The sequence below is a fragment of the Lathamus discolor genome, chromosome 19 (assembly GCF_037157495.1).
Source record: "Lathamus discolor isolate bLatDis1 chromosome 19, bLatDis1.hap1, whole genome shotgun sequence".
NCBI classification, from domain to species: Eukaryota; Metazoa; Chordata; class Aves; order Psittaciformes; family Psittacidae; genus Lathamus; species Lathamus discolor.
Window position 1 is genome coordinate 6,301,774 of NC_088902.1, and position 19,931 is coordinate 6,321,704.

The 19,931-nt window shown below is 42.8% G+C and overlaps 1 protein-coding gene across 7 annotated transcripts; it reads right to left on the reverse strand.

The window, feature by feature from the left end:
* Nucleotides 1-824: 824 nt before the first annotated feature.
* SLC26A8 (solute carrier family 26 member 8) lies at nucleotides 825-19,307 on the reverse strand. Of its 7 annotated transcripts, none has more exons than XM_065698544.1 (20): nucleotides 19,188-19,307; nucleotides 17,684-17,823; nucleotides 16,845-16,961; nucleotides 15,821-15,978; nucleotides 15,219-15,383; nucleotides 14,382-14,531; nucleotides 14,084-14,166; nucleotides 13,562-13,709; nucleotides 12,542-12,655; nucleotides 12,385-12,462; nucleotides 10,881-10,976; nucleotides 10,239-10,345; nucleotides 8,517-8,586; nucleotides 7,392-7,484; nucleotides 7,173-7,307; nucleotides 5,298-5,642; nucleotides 4,026-4,080; nucleotides 3,719-3,897; nucleotides 2,375-2,591; nucleotides 825-868 (listed from the first exon to the last, which is right to left on the reverse strand). In XM_065698544.1, exons 2-19 carry the CDS (start codon nucleotides 17,796-17,798, stop codon nucleotides 2,403-2,405), a joined length of 2,397 nt encoding a protein of 798 aa, XP_065554616.1. In that variant the 5' UTR covers nucleotides 17,799-17,823; nucleotides 19,188-19,307; the 3' UTR covers nucleotides 825-868; nucleotides 2,375-2,402. The 7 variants fall into 7 exon arrangements, 5 of the variants coding, with proteins under 5 accessions (XP_065554616.1, XP_065554615.1, XP_065554614.1 ...); XM_065698543.1 differs by lacking the exon at nucleotides 825-868 and adding an exon at nucleotides 1,268-1,313; XM_065698542.1 differs by lacking the exon at nucleotides 825-868 and adding an exon at nucleotides 1,528-1,564.
* Nucleotides 19,308-19,931: the final 624 nt, after the last annotated feature.

Genomic DNA, 19,931 nt, shown 5'->3' on the forward strand with positions numbered 1-19,931 from the left:
TTACTGAGCACTCATGCTCTTACCAGGTTTCTTCCGTGACTCTTCTAATTTGGGACAGAAAAACACAATCTGAGGCACCCCCCCAGAAGGCTGCTGGGCCAGGCCTTAACAAAGACAGACTCATCTTTCCACAACCAGCCTGGCACTTGTTTTCAAAGCAGAATAAATGCCCCAGACTATGCCCATACGTAACTAGTTTGTCTGGTCCTTCCTCCTTGCTTCCTGCGCAGTGAGACACACCACAGCGCGTGGCCACGGGAACTGCTTCTGCCACGCTCTGTGTGACTGCTGAGCTTCCCCACCTGCAGCTGTTTACACACCAGAGTAAGACATTAATAAAACAACAGGGGTGTGAGCGGTTATACATGCTTTGCACCACTTGCAATGATAATGTGTATGTTTGAGGATCTGTATCCTCTGGTTCAGTGCAATGGGAGATCTGTCTGGGTTTCCTGCTACAAAAACATTGTGGCATTACACAGGCTGAAAAGGACATGAAGAAGTTGCTGTGTGCCCAGAACAACCGTAGCTGTTGCAAGTAGGTCAAGTGAGAACGTCAAGCTGCCTGCAAACACTTAATTATAAACGGGCTTTTGAACCCCAGCTTTGTGGCTTTTCAGAGGTGTAAGTCCTTGGCCATGGAGTACGTGCTTTGTCACTTCACAGCCTGTGTCCAGGGATTTGTGCTTGGCTGAACACAACAGCTTTGTGTACGGATGCGGGAGCAGGGGTATGGCACTACACAGCTCTCGGAAAAAGGATTGGGACTGTCTGGAATTCTCAGCAAGATACTTGGTTTGCAGCATGAACACCCATGATTTGAACACTGATGTCTGAGTTGTCCCCTGGTGCTCAACTCTGCAGAGTTCTGGGGTAGGGAGATAAAATTCAGTACTTTGCTGAATGAGCCAAAAAACCACCACCAACTCTTTAAGTTTGCAACAGAGACTTTCTATGTTGCCAACAGCTTGGGATGCCATTTCATCTTAAATCAAGGCTGCTGTAGGAGAGCCAGCAGAATCTGGAAATTAGGGCTATGCTGTTCACAGGTTTTGTATTACTCTGTTTTGAACAGAGCCCAGAGGACGTTGGCGTGAAGCCACTGTCCAAAACAATGCAGGGAAGCATATGTGGTTTGAGAATTACTCAGTACCATTTGAGCTTTCAGTTTTTCCTGTCTTTCATCCCAAAAGGTATGAGAGTCCCAGGACTCGGTTTCCTCTACAGTAAGCAGCTCCACACAGTAATATGCACTAAAATCCATCACCACTGTAGTTTTCATGTGCAGTGCTGTGGCTTCCCTCTAGAAAGTGCTTGGAATTTAAATTGAATATATATATATATATATATATATATATTAGTAGAACTCACTGGAGTAAATTACAGACAATTTAATACTAATACTCCTATTGGCCATTGTATTATTGCTAAAATTTAGCAGCCAGGAGCAGCAGAATTCAAAGGAGCCACCCTGCTGTTGCTGCACATCCAGAAACTACATGATGACCAGCAGCAAAAGCCAGATCTGTTCACACGTTAACGAATTCAGCCCAAGGCTCAGGATCTGTACACAAAGGATACATCATTTAAACCCAACTTTGCCCTAAAATGGGGTCTGGATGGTATTTATACACAGTGCAGGCCATCCAGCTGAAGTTAATTCACCTGCAGCTCCTTGGCAGTTTGTACAATGGGATAATCCTCCAGCTGAGGGCAGGGTGAAGCCTTGTGATGTGTACTGCTGGTATAAAACTCTTCTGCTTTCAGGGGAATCCCGCTTTATGCCTCTGTACTAATATTACTGGATCCAACTCTAGCTGATCCCCAGAAAATACAACTAAGTGGAGTTTTTTATCAAGTGCTAACTGTATCTAAGGCTACAATTTTCCTGCTTCTTCAGAACGAAGTGAAGACATTCTGCCATTCTTAACCATTTCAGTAAAGGACTAAAAAACCATGAAAAAAACCCAGATTGTTTACTGGGATTTAGTTCTGGTGGATTAGAAAGGGACTGAGGAATAAATAATGGGCAGACACCATGTCATGTTAGGGCAGACAGCAGTGTTGAAGAGTAATAATAAAATGTTTTCTTTGAAGCTTGACATCATTCTAAATGCATCTGAGAATACTCAAACTGCCTGCATGTTGAAATATGGCAGATTAATTTAATTTACTAACCAGCAATAAATATGTAAGAAGTGTTAAGTTAGGACATTTAAACTTCTTCAGAGTTTCAGAAAACAAGTGCAAATAATTTGCTATATTTTAAGAACTCTGGAACAGCAAAAAGAAAAAGAGGATCAAAGGCTGATAGAAATCACCAGAACTGTTGCTTAACTGTACTTTTCTTCTCTCTACTGAAATCCTAACTCACCAGGAGTGGCAATTCAGGGCTTGCTGCTCTACTTCCATCTCCCCAGCCAGCCTGGGTCCTGGAAATCCGATTGATGGGGTTGAGTATGATACTGCTGGACAGAGCTTGGACCTGCTTCATTTGGGGCTGAGCATGAGGCATCTTCATGCCAATGCTTGTTATAAGAGTTCTTTGCAGAGAAAAGATCTTTATTCTTCCTTGAGAGCAAACTTCTCCTCTGAAACATAACACAAACATTACTGTAAACCAAGGGTAGCCAAGCTGTGGAGCTGCTCACGTGCAGCTCCTGTGCCAAAGCACCATCCTGTGCACAGTGAGAAGGGGCCACAGCAGCGTACTGCTGGGGGTCTCATCCACACCCCAGCCCAGCTACATCCTGAGCAGGCTCCTGGGGAACCACTGTCACCTCCTGCCTGCTGGCTGCTCCCAACCCTCCCGTCCACGTCCAGGAAAGGGAGGCTGGTGAATATGCACTAGAGGGTGACACCACAGAAAGTCAGCATCCTTGCAGTAGACTATTCATAGAATCATAGAATGGCTTGAGTTGGAAGGCACCTTAAAGTTCATCCAGTTCCAACCCCCTGCCATGGGCAGGGACACCTTCCACTGGAGCAGCTTGCTCCAAGCCATGCCAGGATAAGAGAGTTAAACAAGTTTTGCCATGAGCAGCAGACTTGAGAACCCTGTTTTCCTGCAGTTTTGCACAGATTTTGCCTTCACTCTTGGTTCCTTCGGCCATAGGACCCCAGCCTGGCTGTACACATAGCCACAGCTGGGTTCTTTTCCTAGGTGGGGCAATTACAGGAACCTTCTACTCAGAACAAGGGCTTTTCCTGGAACTTGTTCTGCCCTGTTCAAACTTGGCTGGGACAGCCAGAGAGCTGAAAAATTATTGCAGAATACAGACAGAAAGAGCATGTGCATAAACTTCAGTTCTTCAGGAAGTCAAGCGAGCACTGTCCTTCACTTCCCCATCAGCCCCAAGGGAGCTGGTGTAGTAACCTCTGGAAATAAAACAGTCGGAACTTTTGCTCTGGCCTGGCAGGGTCCTTGCTCTGTTGGAGAAATGGAAACAATTTAAAATGCAAGAGTCATTCCCTGCTTCAAAACTCAGCTGGATGCTTTTCCAGACAGCACACAAAGATGCCTTTCCCCAAACAGGAATACAGGGCTCAAATAAACAAATGGGATTATGGACACAAAAAGGTGAGTACCTGTGAAAAACCAGAGAATCTAAAAGAGCACCTGCTCTGCCCTATTTCCTCAGCCACGTGACAAGGTTTAAGTTACAGACAGGATAATTTAACAACATGAAGGGCTTAAACGTTAAGCTAAATATTCTACCTCTTGCTGTTCAGATGGTGGTCCTTCAGTGAACTCTCTCACAGTATGGTCTAGCTCATCTGGCCTCTGATGCTTGTTCAAAGCAGCCAGCACAGCATCATGAAGAGTTAGAAAGAACCTTTCTTTGGTGATACAGCTGTCAAAGAAATCATTCTTCTCAAAGTCTGCTACCATGGAGGCTATAAAAAATGGGGGAAATAAATAAAGTAGCAAAATCACACCAAGCAGTACAGCTAAATCATTTCACTTAAGCTTAAAACTTATCCTTGGAGATAAGTCAATGTTAGTAAACAAATACTGTACTCACAGTGACAGCCAGCTATAAGGACTGTAATGCCAATATTGTGAAACATATGAATGATCTGTGGAAAGAATTCCATGCAGCCATTAGAGCAATTCTCATTACACAAGTGCACTAGAAGGTGAAAGATAAACAAGGAAATAAAACCTCTCTTGTAGTGTTTTATCTTCAAAGAAAACCCTCGTTCCTATGTCTCAAATCCTGGTTTTGAGTTCAGCATTCAACAGCCATCTACATCTGTATCTGTATCTGTGTGTCTGTATCGGTATCTGTATATGTCTGTAGACCTACATGTCTCTCTCTCTATATATATGTACATCTGTATTACATATATCTGTATCATATATAGTCCTTTAACTTGGTGTGAAAGGAATCAGATTTCAGAGATGACAGATTCCCATAGTTTTCTCAATCCCTGACCCTTTGTAATTAAAACATCTCAAAGTTGGTTTGGGGGTTTTACTAAGTCAATTAAACTCGCTATTTCAGAGAATCACAGAATTTCAGATCATGGGGCTGGAAGGAATCTGGAAAGTCTTTGACTTACCCTCTTCCCCCAGTGGGAGGGTCATGGGTGGCAAATCAATCTTCAAGGATTTGGGGGGCATTGGCTCAGCCCACAATTATTCCCAATAGGTGTTAGTCTAACCTATTATTAAACACAAATCTTTTTATTTGTATTTAATTAAACACAAACCCTGAGCTACAGAATTTGAGGGAGCTGACTAAGAATCCACCTGGAACTGTATCTTGCTGAGAAGCACAGCCACATGACATCTATTTTTACTGAAGATACATCTCCATTGCCTCGGATCCCCACTTGAAGACTTTAAAGTACCAAGCATACGTCAAAGAAAAGGCTAATTAGGGATTAGTAACACCAAAGTCACTCTAGGAGAAGACAGCTGGTAGGTTTATATAGGACACTTTGAAAGGACAGCATTTTTTAATTGTCCAGCTAGAAGCAAAAATAAACAGCCCAAATGGCAAAAAACCCAAAGTAGACATTTTTATAAATGCATTTTTAGTTTACATGATTCTAGAGTTGGTCACAATGGAGAACAGGGGTTTGCATCTCTGTTGTATGGATAGTGGGGCTTCTGTTTGTAAAAATAAAGTAGGAATTTATTGATTTCTGAAACTTGATAGATTAGTGCCTGTAAAGGTCAGCTGGAAGAGATGCAGACTGTTGTGTATCAGGACATTTTAGGCTAACAAGAAGCATAAGAGATTGGGTAAACTTCAAGTTTCTCATCTCTGTGCAGTTGGGTTACTTACCTGTCGCAGTAAATCTGAACCTTCCAAATCCACAAACTGCACCATGCTGAAGTCGAAAATAATGGTGTGCACTGGGCAGGGCAGATCCATTGGCAGTTGTTCCCGATCAAAATGTATGGAGGAATTATCGATTGCAGAGCCCAGTTCCTGGCAGGCTCTCCTGTCCTGCTCATTCCTTCCAGTCCTAACCCCTCTGTTAAAGTTTGGGGATGCATCAGCAGCTCCCACCAGCAACGTCCTGGATCTGAGTTTGTCTCCATACTTCGACCAACGTACCAAATTCACTGATGATGAGGACTGGCTGTCTGTGGAATGTCGCTTCGCCAGTTTCTCTCTATATAGTGTCTAAGATGGAAAACAGAGAGTGCACCAGTGGTTGGAAGAATGGGGCTGAGCAGGTGGGAATTTATTTGCTGCAAGACAGTGCTGTAAATCATACGATCATAGAATCATAAAATGGTTTGGGTTGGAAGGCACCTTAAAGCCCATTCAGTTCCAACGCCTGCCACAGGCAGGGACCCCTTCCACTAGAGCAGCTTGCTCCAAGCCCCTGTGTCCAACCTGGCCTTGAACACTGCCAGGGATGGGGCAGCCACAGCTTCTCTGGGCACTCTGTGCCAGTGCCTTAGCACCCTCACAGGGAAGAGCTTCTGCCTAAAAGCTCATCTCAATCTCCTCTCTGGCAGGTTAAAGCCATTCCCCTTGTCTTGTCCCTACAGGCCCTTGTCCAAAGCTCCTCTCCAGCTTTCTTGTTGGCCCTTTAGGCACTAAAATATTTCTTCTCTCATGGTAGAAAACACATCTGAAATAACACTAAATATGGGACAAACACACAAGAGTATGTGAAGTAGCAAGTTATCTTAGGCAAGGCTCAGATGTGGTTAGCAGAGCGCCTTCAGCCACCCTATTCCATACTGGGATGGCCTGGACTTCCAGTGGCCTGTGATACTGGAATCTGGAATACTTGTGACCTCTACCTTTCAGAAAAGAAAAGAAGATAAAAAGATGCCCTGTGACCACTGCCTTTCTGGGCAACAGAAGGCTGACCCTTACTGGCTGAGTTCTGCAGACCTTTGATTCATCTGCTTCTTGGACGAGAGCTGCTCACAGAACAAACCAATTTAATCATGTTTTCTTTCTTAATAGTTCCTTTTTCTAAGGCAAGAAAGGAAAAGCCACTCTCTGCATTTTTATACTTCAGAAGATGATGTTAAATTATCTACCACGTCCACTTCCTAAGGACCTTGGTGTCGCAGATGTGTTCCTAACCACTGTCTTTCAACCCATTTCTTGTACAATGGCTTTTACAAATCACATGTAACTGCTTGGGAAATATCTTCTGGAGACTGTCCATTCCATGAAGTCCCTTTCTAAGACATTTCAGAAAATTCAAATAAAGAGTATTTGATATGAGTGACTCTAGAAGATGCACAGTGGACAATTACAAATATGAGAAATCCTCTAAACATGATAATCTTATGATGATATTTGTAGCTGTTTGAGGTATTTTGTACTTGCACTTGGCAGTGGAAGAAAGTCCTCATAAGCAAGGGAGTTCCTCAATCTATATGGAGAAATAAGAAAATCCCTACTGAAGCACCTAATTCTTGTAGCTGTGAAGAGAATATATTGAATACTTCAACTGCTGGTTAAATTTGCCCAGTAAGATGAGCTAGTATTACTCCATCACATAAAGTATATGTAAAGAAATACAGTAGTAATATTTGCTTCTTTTCATACAGCAAATATATATATATACTTTATATAAACATTTACAGCCCTTTCAGTACTGGCAAGTTAAGCATGGTTTCTTCAGTAATGTAAAACCAGGCAACTCAGAGCAACAGACTAGATAAATAAACTCTTAAAGCTGACCGTAGTTGGAGGTAGAGGTGGATCATAGACACAAAAGCATGTACGATCTTCTCTTCCCACTGTAGTGGCAGCCAGACGATGTGAACTAAAAGCCCTCATTTCACTTACATCTAGAGGCACTGTTTTCAAATCCATCTGAAAAAGAAAGGCAGATTTGAGTTTTTATCTCCCTAATGCATGTTCTTAAAAAATTCTGCTGACTGAAAAAGTGGTGTTTACCTTGTTCAACAAATAGGTTTTGAAGCAATTCACATTGGCAAAAGAGATGGAAGAACAGCATTGGAAGATTTTGATTCCTTCAATCTCCTTTGCCTGTAAAACAAAAGTTGTACCTGTTAGGGTTGTAATTAGCAGAAGCTGGTTTTCCCCTGCTGACTGTGTTGTAGCCTGCAGGGTGCTACCCTAAGAAGGTAGTCTGGCTGGTCCCACTGTTGACTACCCTGGCAGTGGCATTGGGAACACGCGTAATGGGTTCAAACTGAAACGGGAAGTTCAGGTTAAATCTAAGGCAGAAGCTGTTCCCTGTGAGGGTGCTGAGGCGCTGGCACAGGGTGCCCAGAGGAGCTGTGGCTGCCCCATCCCTGGCAGTGCTCAAGGCCAGGTTGGACACAGGCGCTTGGAGCAAGCTGCTCTAGTGGAAGGTGTCCCTGCCCATGGCAGGGTTTGGAACTGGAGGAGCTTTAAGGTCCCTTCAACCCAAACCATTCTATGATTCTGTGATTCTCTTGCAAATAAAAACATTCCTCCAGCAGATCTATCACAGCTGACACTTGGCTGCTCCGATATAAAATAAAGCAAATTATTTTTACTGCTCATCACAGAAAACATACACTGTAACTTTGTCTTACTAACCTTGTCCTTACATTAGTCTATTTTTTACAAACCATCAGCATAGCAATGGGAATGTACCCACATGGCAAAGGCAAAGCTCTCTACTGCTGTATTGCCTACCTCTGTATGGTGCAGGTCTTGAAAAGAACATGTTAAAAAGGCCCTGCCTGTTTTCCCATCACTGGGAGAACCTGTGAGTCAGTCTAGTACATGCACAGCCGCTGTGAAAATACATGTAGTATGGACAAAACCAGACTGAGAAAGGCAGGTCAGCAAAAACGAAATGCCAAACAGCTCTGGAAAGAACAGCAGAGCAGCTTCCACCATGGAGGCAGCAGAGGTGGACAAGGCACTCCAGAGGCCTGAGCAGGCTGAACGAGGACTGCAAATACTTCAGTGTTCTTCAGATTTTTGAATCAAATGAACTGAGTCTGAATGGTCACCCCCATGCATTGAAGGGAAGAAGCTGGATTACAGAGAAAGATGGAACATTTATTTTTTGTTTCCTCTTACAGCTTTGCAGTCGGATAAACTTCTATAAATATTCGTGTTTGGAATCTGTCCCAGCATCACCATCTTCATCCTGAAACAACAGGTTTATTAGGTTTTCACAGAGAACCAAGAAATTCCATCTGTTCCCAAAAGGTTGATCTCCATTTCTCTCCTCTCCACTAGATACACCAACTGTAACTTAGAGGGTGTGAGTACAAAAAGTTATTCACTCATATTCAGGGTTCTTTGAGTAGGGGAGCAGTACACAAGGACAGCCTTCAGTCACACTGGTGCCCTCAAGAGTGTATAATTTCCCATTTCTAGCTTTGGAACATTTGGATTATTGTTACTAAAGCATGTTCCCTCTAGTCTACCCACAGCTCTCCTCAGAGATGCATTTGGTGGAGGCAGCTGTAACCTGCTCTTGAAGCTGCACATAGGCTGCACCTGATCCAGAGCTCATGCAGAAGCATTAACGCAGGGTTTTGCCTTGAAGGAGAATCTCCTGGTTTGGGGACCATGCTTTGCTAATGGTGCTGCATGATTTTGGGGCACGTTCTGGTTAGTTCGGGGCATGAGTGGAATAAACACATGGCTGGCTGGCTGGTTGCTGGGGAACTGGAAAACAGTGTATCCGGGTTTATGGGAAACTGTTGTCAAGACACTCTATTCAAATCAATCTGTTTGCAGATAACTTCCCATGTTCTTTTGAGCATAATGTCTTCACTGGTAGGAAATTAATAAGCACTAATGTATCCTGAAGGTACTATGGACAACAGGGAAACTTAACTGAACTGTGGCTGCAGAAATGCCCTTTCACAATGCTCATAAAATGCCAAGGCAAACCCAAGAGCATAACTGAGCAGAGCTAATACAGTGAGTGTCAGACAGCAACTGAAAGTCTTCCTGGAGGTATCCTCACAGAGCCACTATCGATCAGATCATGAGCAGTTCAGTATTTGCAGCAACTGAGTTACTTCCTACCTCTTTCTATGTTGCTTGAGAGGTTTCAGCCTACCCAGAGAAGCGCCTCCCTATCATGGCAAATCCCATGAGGTGTGGCTTGGATTTATGAATGATTTTCCCATTTGGACTAGCAGCTAATAAACTGAGTAATGCATGTCTGACATAACTTCCCTCCCCTATCACAAACTGAGTTGACAGGGAAGATAAAGCAACTTGGTAGATGGCAATGAAGACTGAGGAATGTATTTGAAATTAAGGTACATCATCTCATTTTATCCCTATACAAGTGTGTACAGAGATCACCTCTCCTGGCTGATGCCTACAGTACAATAAGCCACCTTCAAGAGCATGACACACCTGAAGAAGGGACCATAAACTTGAGGAGTTTACTGGATGGTGACAGCAACAGATTAGATGTAAGGAAGAGTTCTTCACTGTGAGGGTGACGAGGCACTGGAACAGACTGCCAAAAGAAGTAGCTAATGCTCCATCCCCAGCAGTGTTCAAGGCCAGGCTGGACAGAGCCTTGGGTGACGTGGTGTAGAGTGAGATGTCCCTGCCTCTGGCAGGGGGTTGGAACTGCACGATCTGAAGGTCCTTTCCAATCCAAACCATTCTGTGTTTCTATGATTCTGTGATTCTATGAGTAGGTCATCCAGAATGACCTGACTTAGATATTGATGAACATGAAACAGCTTTTTCACTGTTACATGTATAACTCTCTCTAAAACGTCAACTCTAAAAAAAACAGTATTTTGTTTTAAAAGTTGTAAGTACCTGTGTAACCTAATGGTGATAAGGAGGAACGTGAATCCTATGGCGATCACTAAACCCATATCAAGACCAAAACAAAGCACTGCAGCAAAAGTTACCAGCCAAATAACCTTTGAAGGAGAGAGAGAGAAAACATGAGCATTAAAAAGATGAAAAATGATCTCTAACTCAGCCCCAGCATTTACAGACTGCAGAGAATAGAAAGGCCTGGAAATGGTAGTACGTGAAAAGCTTTGCTGGCACATCTAGATCAACCCAGTCCTGGAAGCAGCTGCAAACAAGGATCACAAATTCCAGTTCAAATCTCAAGATGTTTTATCAGGGCCTCAATAGTTAGGAAAACCCACATCATATTGAGGGTCTTTATGAGAAATCCTGTACAAGAGCTGACATGAGCATGTGACTCTGCCTGGCAGCTTGACAATTGCCTTCTTAAGGGATCTTGGGAAGAAACAAGAATAATTTTTCCCTCTATAGAATGAATTGCAAATTGATTTGAAGAGACAGCAATACACTTTTCTTCAGGACATTTCAAAGGACCCCTTTCCCAGGGGAATGGCCACTGCATTGCCCTGCCCTCATGAAACATCCATTTCTCCCTTTCAGACACATTCCAAATCCTAGGTGGCTTTACTTGGCACTTACAAAATGATACGTATCCTGTCTCCACAGCATGGGGATGTCCCGAAAATTTTGAAGAAAAGGCGACACATTAAATACCACAATAGCAGCCAGGATACACTGTGCAAATCAAAAAAATAACATCTATTATTTTGTTATTTTTTTGTTTGTAGCAACAGATACGCATGACAACCTGCTTGAAATTCAAATCTTATCATAGCTTTATTTCCATCATTAGACATTAGGCAGAAGTTCTTCCCTGTGAGGGTGCTGAGGCGCTGGCACAGGGTGCCCAGAGAAGCTGTGGCTGCCCCATCCCTGGCAGTGCTCAAGGCCAGGTTGGACACAGGGGCTTGGAGCAAGCTGCTCCAGTGGAAGGGGTCCCTGCCCGTGGCAGGGGCTGGAACTGGATGAGCTTTATGGTCCCTCCCAACCCAAACTATTCTATGGTTCTATGAGTCTATGATTCTATGATTCTGTGATTCTCTTGCAATTAAAAACATTCCTCCAGCAGATCTATCACAGCTGACACTTATGTGTAACAGTTCTCCGATCTGCAAACCAACATGAAACCAACATATAATGATTTCACAATTGTTTCTGCCAGTACAACTGGACTTCCTCTTGAAATGCTCTGTGCAGTTTCCATTACTGAGTTCTTCTGCAGCACTAGGAGAAAGGCCAACACTATGTGCAGCATTGTGAGTTGCTGTTTCAAAGAATGGTTTCAATTAGCACAGGCAGTTCATGGCCAGATTTAGGAAGTTGTCTGACACCATTTGTTGAAACAGACTCTTAGCAAAGAGGAGGAGACTGAAGGGAAGTAGATGGTTAAATTCTGTTTTATCAACTAGTTTTGGGAAAGGGATTTATTTTCCCATCTTACAAAGAGGCCAGGAAAAAAATGTCAGGAAGTGGTTCCCTAAGAAAACTTGCTGAATAAAAGGAAAGTCTAGATAAAAATCTGAGGGAAAAGTGAAAAACTGAGTACAGTCAATAATCCACAATAACAAAATGTTTATGTGTATTGCACTGGCAATGCAAAATCCACAGAAGGCAGTTTAAGACTCCATGGTTTTAAAATAAACCTCAAAGACTGAGCTAGAGCTACTAAACCTAAATTTCCATTTGAAAAAATTTATTTACACTAAAGATTTTGATGCACCCATCTTGGAACTGCTTATAGCGATGAATTTGTTACACAGATGTGCAAACGCTTCAAGATGTGAAACTAGAAGTGAAACACAGTGTTTAACTTACAGAGACTGGCAGTGAAATTGCAATCCAGTTTTAGGCCATGAAGTTCAGCTTGTACTGATCAGTGAGAGATAGGAGACCCATTACCTAAGATGCTGGCCTGCCGAAATTTAGAAGTGCTTTGGTTTGGCCCATCCCTAAAAATAATTAACTCTAGAGCCTGATTAATCCTTAATGATCCACAAAAATCTTCGTATTACACTTATTAAAACTTTCATTTTATGCCTAAAAGTAAGTAGGCTGCTGCTGGAACTACTTCAGGTTCACTTACATTAGGTATCATCTGGAAAAAGTGTCCTAGCTTCAGCGCAATCACCAGCATCACACATGCTCCAATCGCTGCTGCTAACTGAACAGAAATCCCACATCAGACAGGCCTGATGGAACCATTTACTTCCTTGTAAGTAAAGTCTGGAAACCCAACTCACCTGTGTCCTTCCACCTGTCTTCTCCTGAATGACTGTTCCAGAAATAGTACAGCTAACAACAAAGCTTTTAAAAAATGAGCTGCAGATATTGCATAGCCCCACAGCTATGAGCTCCTGTAAAACAGACACAGAAGGAAGCACAGAAAACCCCAAACAAGTGACTTACCTTCACAGAAGTAGCTTATCAGGAATTCCTTTCCTTTTGCCCACACTTACTGGTTGTTCATCTGTGCTGCTAAGCTCAGGAAATCTGGAAAGCAGGGCTAAAGGACCTCTCTTAAAACACAGCTGAGTGCTGCATGGGCCAAACAATTCAGTTCCTTCTTTCAAAGAAACCCACCTAGAACCCCAAAGCTATGAAGCACTGACTTTAAAGCTGCCAAATGGCAAATCTCAGTATGCAGCATAGTGCACCTGGAGAAAAGCTGGGTGGAAAAGACATTCCCTTTGTATTTATCCCCAGAGGCTTTGGCTAGTCAGGTCAGCTTCCTTACTGGCTTAGTTCCATCCTAGTAAAGATCCAATGCCATCATAACAAGCTAAACATGCAAAACACCTAATGCTTGCTAACTCTAGCACACTGGAAGCTAACATGATTTTAGCTTAAAAGCCTCTCAGAGCAATCACTGAGCAGAGAATCCATATACTGTGATAGCAGCCACATATAGAGAACAACTACAGCTGCTCTGGCCATTTACAATTCCAGCTATTATGCTTTTATAGTTTCATGGATTCATGAGAGCAGTGGTCCTCCATGGTCAGTTACAGTACTACCTCTGCGTGAGATTCATCCCAATCCCTGTGAATATACAACAGCCTCTTGGTCAAAGGCAGCCGTGTTTTGGCCTTCATATTATTGGCTTTTAACATCCACTTTCCATAGGAAAGGGTAACAAGTTACAAAACCATCATCTGGTGTATCCATTTGCATTTCTACCACTGTCAGATAGTTAGTGGCTTTGCAAATCAAATTCAGCATGTTTCTTCTCCTAGGAAGTATGTGTAGTTGTGTTCTCTCACCTGATTGCTGGAGATACGGTAGCTGTGAAGTGAAGCATACTCCTCCCCAACAAAAACAAGGAGGAAATAGCTTACAATAGCAATGGAGAAGGCATGCAGTATGACCTTGTTCAGGTTTGATACATCTGGCACTGTAGGAGGCAGAAACCTGCAGAATCAGAGAACAGATGAGTTTAGACCTGAGCTCTGTTCACAGTAACTCCTAATCCAGGATCACCATCACAAGCACCCTGCACCCCGCACCCCACACAAGACGCTCTCAGTCTGTAAGACTTGTACCTCACACAAAATGCAAATTCCTTCCTCTGTGTGCTAAACAAAACCTGAATCTAATGCAGAAAAATGTTGATTGAATTCTACATATGCTTGAAAATGCTGATGCAATTAGAACTCCTGAAGAGCTATTCCTTTAGTTGTATGTCCCAGTAAAACCAACGCATGTCAGATTTCAACAACAGGCTGAAACATCTATCTCTTTCTTATATAAAAAGTACAACCTCATAAACAGCACAAATAACTAACCTCTGAGGAATCATACTGACCACAGCATTATTAGATTCAGCGTGAAGACGAATGCAATTAGAAATAATGGTGACTGTGATAATCTGGGAAAGAAAACAAGAAGCAATACCAGAGATTAGATAGCATTTGCTCATGAAGCTGTACACAATCTATGAAAATCAGTTAATTCTGTACAGGTATTTAAAGGACTTCAGCACAGATTCGGTGTGCAAGGATTATGTGAAATGTTTTGTGAAATAAAGTATATTATATGTTCTGTTAGTTCTGTTATTGCAGTGGCATTCTGAAGATCACTTACCAAGAGAAGCTCCATGGGAAATGCCATAAGACTATGTTTATAAACTATCCTAAGTGATGCAGTGACTTGTAGTACAGCCATGCTAAGCAAAAATAGCAATATGCTGGTGGCATTAGCCTTTGGGATAGCCAGGAGGAAATGATACAGATTCTGAAAAAGAACCATCACAGAGCGGATCAGAGGCAGATACTACAACTATGTTTATAATGCAGGAGATTGACATAGGCTGCCCTGACACTTGAACTCATCCTCTCTGATATCGTGGGCTCTTCAGTTAGAAAAAGAGAGATGCTAAGAGCATAAAAGTATTAAAAAAAAAAATCTATCTTGTCTATCTGCAGATACAGATTTGCACAAATAGCTCAGATCTACTACTGTCATTCTTCTCTCTTCTACACTACCTTCCTGTCAAGCTGATTGACATTATTAAAGTAAATGAGAATGAATTAGCTTTAACTTGTCTTTAGCTTAGAGTCTGCTGCTGCTTTGTCAGAAAGATACCATGTGCCCAACAGCTTGCCCATGATCATCTGTTGAGGAAAAAAGTACCTTTTCCTCTAACCTTTGCCTTACTACAATTATAGAAGTGCTGAAAATACATTCTAAAGCTATGTAAGTAATTAAAATATGCACACAGCCTTTTCTTCTTGCATCTCACACAATAAGCTCCCTACACAGTTCAAGCCACCAGGAAGGTGAAGTAAACCACAGCTGAGCCTGGCACAAATATCCCTTAGCAACTAACTTAGAATGGAATTGCCTTCCATTTCTGAAGCTATTCTTTTCTTTTCCTTCCAAGAAACGTTAATTTCTTTGACTAATAATGAATTGACTCACATAGAAAATGTCCAGGGGGCTCGCAGGGATGTCGAGCACGATGTCAAAAATAAAGGTAAGCTGTGCTACAATGACATGCACTGCTGCTGCAGTGAGGCAAGCATTGATGAGAGTCTTCGGCATGTATGTTTTTACAAGCCCCAGGCAACAACAGCCCAGCAGCAACTGCATGGAACAAATGAGAAGCGAGATGTGATATAATTCTCAATGTTTAAACCCCTTCTTCTTGTTTTCATGTGACTCTTCACTGCCACACATGATGGACAGTTATTTGAACACACCATTTTCATTATGCACAATTAAGTAAGACACTGCCAAACCAAAGCAGGAGCAGTTCACATCAAGTGTGTGAAGTTATGCAGGACTACATAAGGGTCCACATATTGCAGAGCACATGAATCTTAAACCTACCATATCTTTTCCACACAGCACGACAGGAAGAGACAGACCTTCCTCTCCCACTTTGCACAACATACGTATTGAAATATGCTGAGCTCAGTATTTGTGGTACAAATATGCAAGCAGTTCCAATCCTTACATTTGTATGAAGAATGCACATAAGGATACCTCAATTAAGGACATAAAATAGATTCTTCCTCTACCTGAATGATGCCAGTCAAAAATGTTACTGATGCAGTAAGTGTCAAAGCCTGAGAAGGGTCTGAGTAGTTGTCTGCTGAACCATTACAGGACAAGGTTTGGTTGAAATTAAGAGTCTTCAGAATGTTTGTTGCTGCCATATTTAGGATGCTGAATGAGCCTGGAACCAACAGAAGAGAGAACAGAAAATGGAACTGCAGGACATATTGCAAAAAAGCTTTATCTTAAACCCACAGAACCATCTCTTCCCTCCACCATATGCCTGTGCAGTATGAGTATTCTCATTCATATATATATATTCCAAATGTATTTCATTAATTTTTACTGTTTCTGAGTAAGTACCTAAGGTTTTCAAAGTCCTGTCTGAAAATTCGAGATTCCTACCATTTTACAAATTAAATCTTTGCTTTGTCAGATGCACAAGAAGAAGATTTTAATGTAAAGTATAAAATATTGAGCTGCCTGGAAGACTGAAAAACAGAGAAAAATCTGCCACATTATCTAAGAGGCCACAGCTCCACATACGCACATAGTATGATAACATGAAATGCCTTCTCACAAGTAATAGCATTTTAATAAACTAGCTTCTGAACAAATCAAGAGGTCAGTCATGGCAAGAAACTGCATGTAGAAGACCATGCAGAAGTCCAGAAGACAAATCATTATTCACATCCTGGGGGTAAATGTGAAGGAGCTTCCACTGGTCCTTTACATAGGAGCAGGGTCAGTGACACTCCAGCATCTCCCTTGCACTGGTGTGAGTGACACAGGAGATAACACATCCTCAGAGGTACAAAGGACCTCACAGCTGAAACGTGACTGACTTGGTGGAATTCTCACTACAGATGAGCTGCAGAAGTGGAATAAAAATGAACTGAGAATCTTGGGGTCTGGATTCTCACCTCACCTAAACAGCATCCACCTATTAGGTGATACAGATAGGATATCTCACCTGCTTTTTGAAAGAGCCCTGAATAAAGTCTCCAAGTCCTGCAGAACCATTTCACAGTACAAAACAAAACTCACCAATTGAGATATGATGTGAAGTCCCAAATATAACATATGTTATGGAGCAGCAGAATGCAGAAAGGAAGCCATTGGTATTTGGCAGAGGTAGCCTGGTGATCCAAACTCCCAGAAGCCCTGGAAAGCAAAGATCTGTTTCTAAAATCAAGTACACTGGGAAGGTGCTCTATCTTTGGTTACTACTTTTAAGGAAAATTTTGCTGATAAAAACCTGACAACCTTTACAGAAATCCTAGTTCAGGACCCGATAAAGCCAGGCCAGTTAGTGACAACAGCTATTGTCTTACAACACGGCCCTTGCTAACTAGAAATCACAGAATCATAGAATCCCAGACTGCTTTGTGTTGGAAGGGCCCTTAAATCTCATCCAGTTCCAACCCCTGCCACGGGCAGGGCCACCTTCCACTAGAGCAGCTTGCTCCAAGCCCCTGTGTCCAACCTGGCCTTGAACAGTGCCAGGGATGGGGCAGCCACAGCTTGTCTGGGCAACTACTCTTCATTTAGGCCACCTATTAGCAGGGGACTTTGCATGTGAGTATCTAACAGACCTGATTTTGCAAGGCAGATTTTAAAGACCATGTTATTTTGTGTGAAGTATAGGAAAATGCTGCTATTAGTTTGTGTTTTGAGTAGTGTCCTGTCCTTGAAATGACACCATGTAATGTCTGATTATAGAAAAGAAGTTCTCCTTCAAATATGCAATAAAGAGGTTAATGATTTAAGGAACATCCCGTGTAACCTGATGATGTTAGACAGAACAGAAGCACACACAGAAGATAGATTATGAAAAGCATGATATACCAAAGGAAACTAGTGTGGCTTTTTTTCTCTCTGCCTACCTTGAGGAATCTGAAACATCCCAACACTTAGGCCTGCATGTAGATCCCTCATGACCCATTCTCTGAATCGATAGGAAAACAGCCAGTTCAGGATAGGGAACATCATGCATATCATCTTTCTGAACCTTCTCCAGGAGAATCTGAAAAGAACCAGATAAGCTAAGCTATAGGCAATGTCTTTTACAGTCTCTGCAGTGCTTTTGCACAGGCTCATGCTCTGCACAGAAGCCACACAGCTATGGTAGCTCTCTGCAGGCACGGTGTCCTGTGAACCACATAGGCATCAGCCTTCTATGGATCCAGCTGGCACTCAACATGGATCCTACACAGGCACCCCCCTGCCTTTGCATGCCATTCAGATGAACTGCAAATACTCTCATGTGCGTTCATATGACAGTCTGTCAGTGTCAAATGTATCAATTACTTGACCTCATTAACACCATAGACAAATAGGAGATGGTGTTTTGATTCCTCCTGTCCTGAGCTGGAAGAAAACCATACAAACACCACATCGGGGGTGGCAAAAATAGACAAACCTACCCCCTCTCCAAAAAAACAGTTAAACATTTCCTGTATGACATGATTGACTAAGGGGATGGAAGCAAGACTTGGCCTATGTGATTTAGTTTGTGGATATGGTTTTGAATCAGAATTTCCAGTAGGTAAACTGACTAACCCCATGACCCCATGCTCTTTCTTCCCCTTTTCAGTCCCTTGGCAATGTTGGTGATTTTCTATGTACAACCCAAATATAAGTGATGCAGTGTCTGCCCAAGGCTCCTGGCTGCCTTGTGCAGCGGCTGTGGGGACTGAACCCAGGTGACATCACTTTGTTGTTGAAGGTGACTACACACTGGGCTGACAAGCAGATACAAAATGGAGAACAGAGGAAACACACGAGATAGGGAAGTGGAAAAGAAACAGGGAAAAGAGGATGAGGTAGCGAGGCAGACACAGTTCTTCAATGACAAGCTGCAGGAGAGAATAAAGAGATTTTCTTATTTAGCATTGAGTGCAATGATAAAGTTTCCAATAATATTAGCTATGACTTTAGGGCAAAATTCTCCCTCTGATAGCTGGGCAAGACTTATTTTATTGTACCAGGTGTTTCTGGGTGGACGGACTTTTAATTCTAGACCACATGTCATAATTCTAAACAATTCAACCTTTTTGACCAAGTCATTTTATTTCTCTGACTCAAGAACTTCATCCAATCTCTCTTTTTTTTGCATTTAAAAAGACAGCACTGGAACAGAAGGCTATTGCACAATTTGAAGGATCTCACTATTACAGAAATTAATCCAGATGACAGGTCTTACTGGTCAGTGAAAAGTAGAAAACACAATACCAACTCAAACCATGGCTCCATTTGCCTTCTCTTATCACCAGGAAATTACAGCAGTGTAAGTCAGGCGTGACCCACAGTTTTAGGCTGCAGTCCCACATGGAGCTGAGCTGATGTAAGAGCTAGTTATACAGAAAGACAGAGGTCTGGCTCTCCTACCTTCCTTTCCCTGTGTGGTCCTGTCCCTTGTGGCACAGCAAGCTGATAAGATTAGCTCACTACACCTTGTGGTACCTCACCCATAGTAGACTTGAGTCTCAAGTCCTGCTAGGGTCTCAAAACAACAGTTTAATTTTCAGTGTATGTTCAGTGTACATGCTGTAACAAAGTCCAGATAAATGATTAATCAGAGATTTTGTATTTACTTTTTTGGGAGGACTTTGTGGAGTAGATATAGCCATAACCATTGACAGTCCACTCTGGATACAAAAAGAGACTCAGAAAGAAAACTGACATATTTGTTGTTATAGAATCTGAAACTGGTTTGTGTTGGAAGGGACCTCAAAGCTCCTCCAGCTCCAACCCCTGCCACGGGCAGGGACCCCTTCCGCTGGAGCAGCTTGCTCCAAGCCCCTGTGTCCAACCTGGCCTTGAGCACTGCCAGGGATGGGGCAGCCACAGCTTCTCTGGGCACCCTGCGCCAGCGCCTCAGCACCCTCACAGGGAACAGCTTCTGCCCAAGAGCTCATCTCAGTCTCCCCTCGGGCAGGTTAAAGCCATTCCCCTTGGCCTGTCCCTACAGGCCCTTATCCAAAGCCCCTCTCCAGCTTTCCCATAGCCCCTTTAGGCACTGGAGCTGCTCTAAGGTCTCCCCTTCAGGAGCCTTCTCTTCTCCAGGCTGCCCCAGCCCAGCTCTCTCAGCCTGGCTCCAGAGCAGAGCTGCTCCAGCCCTCGCAGCATCTC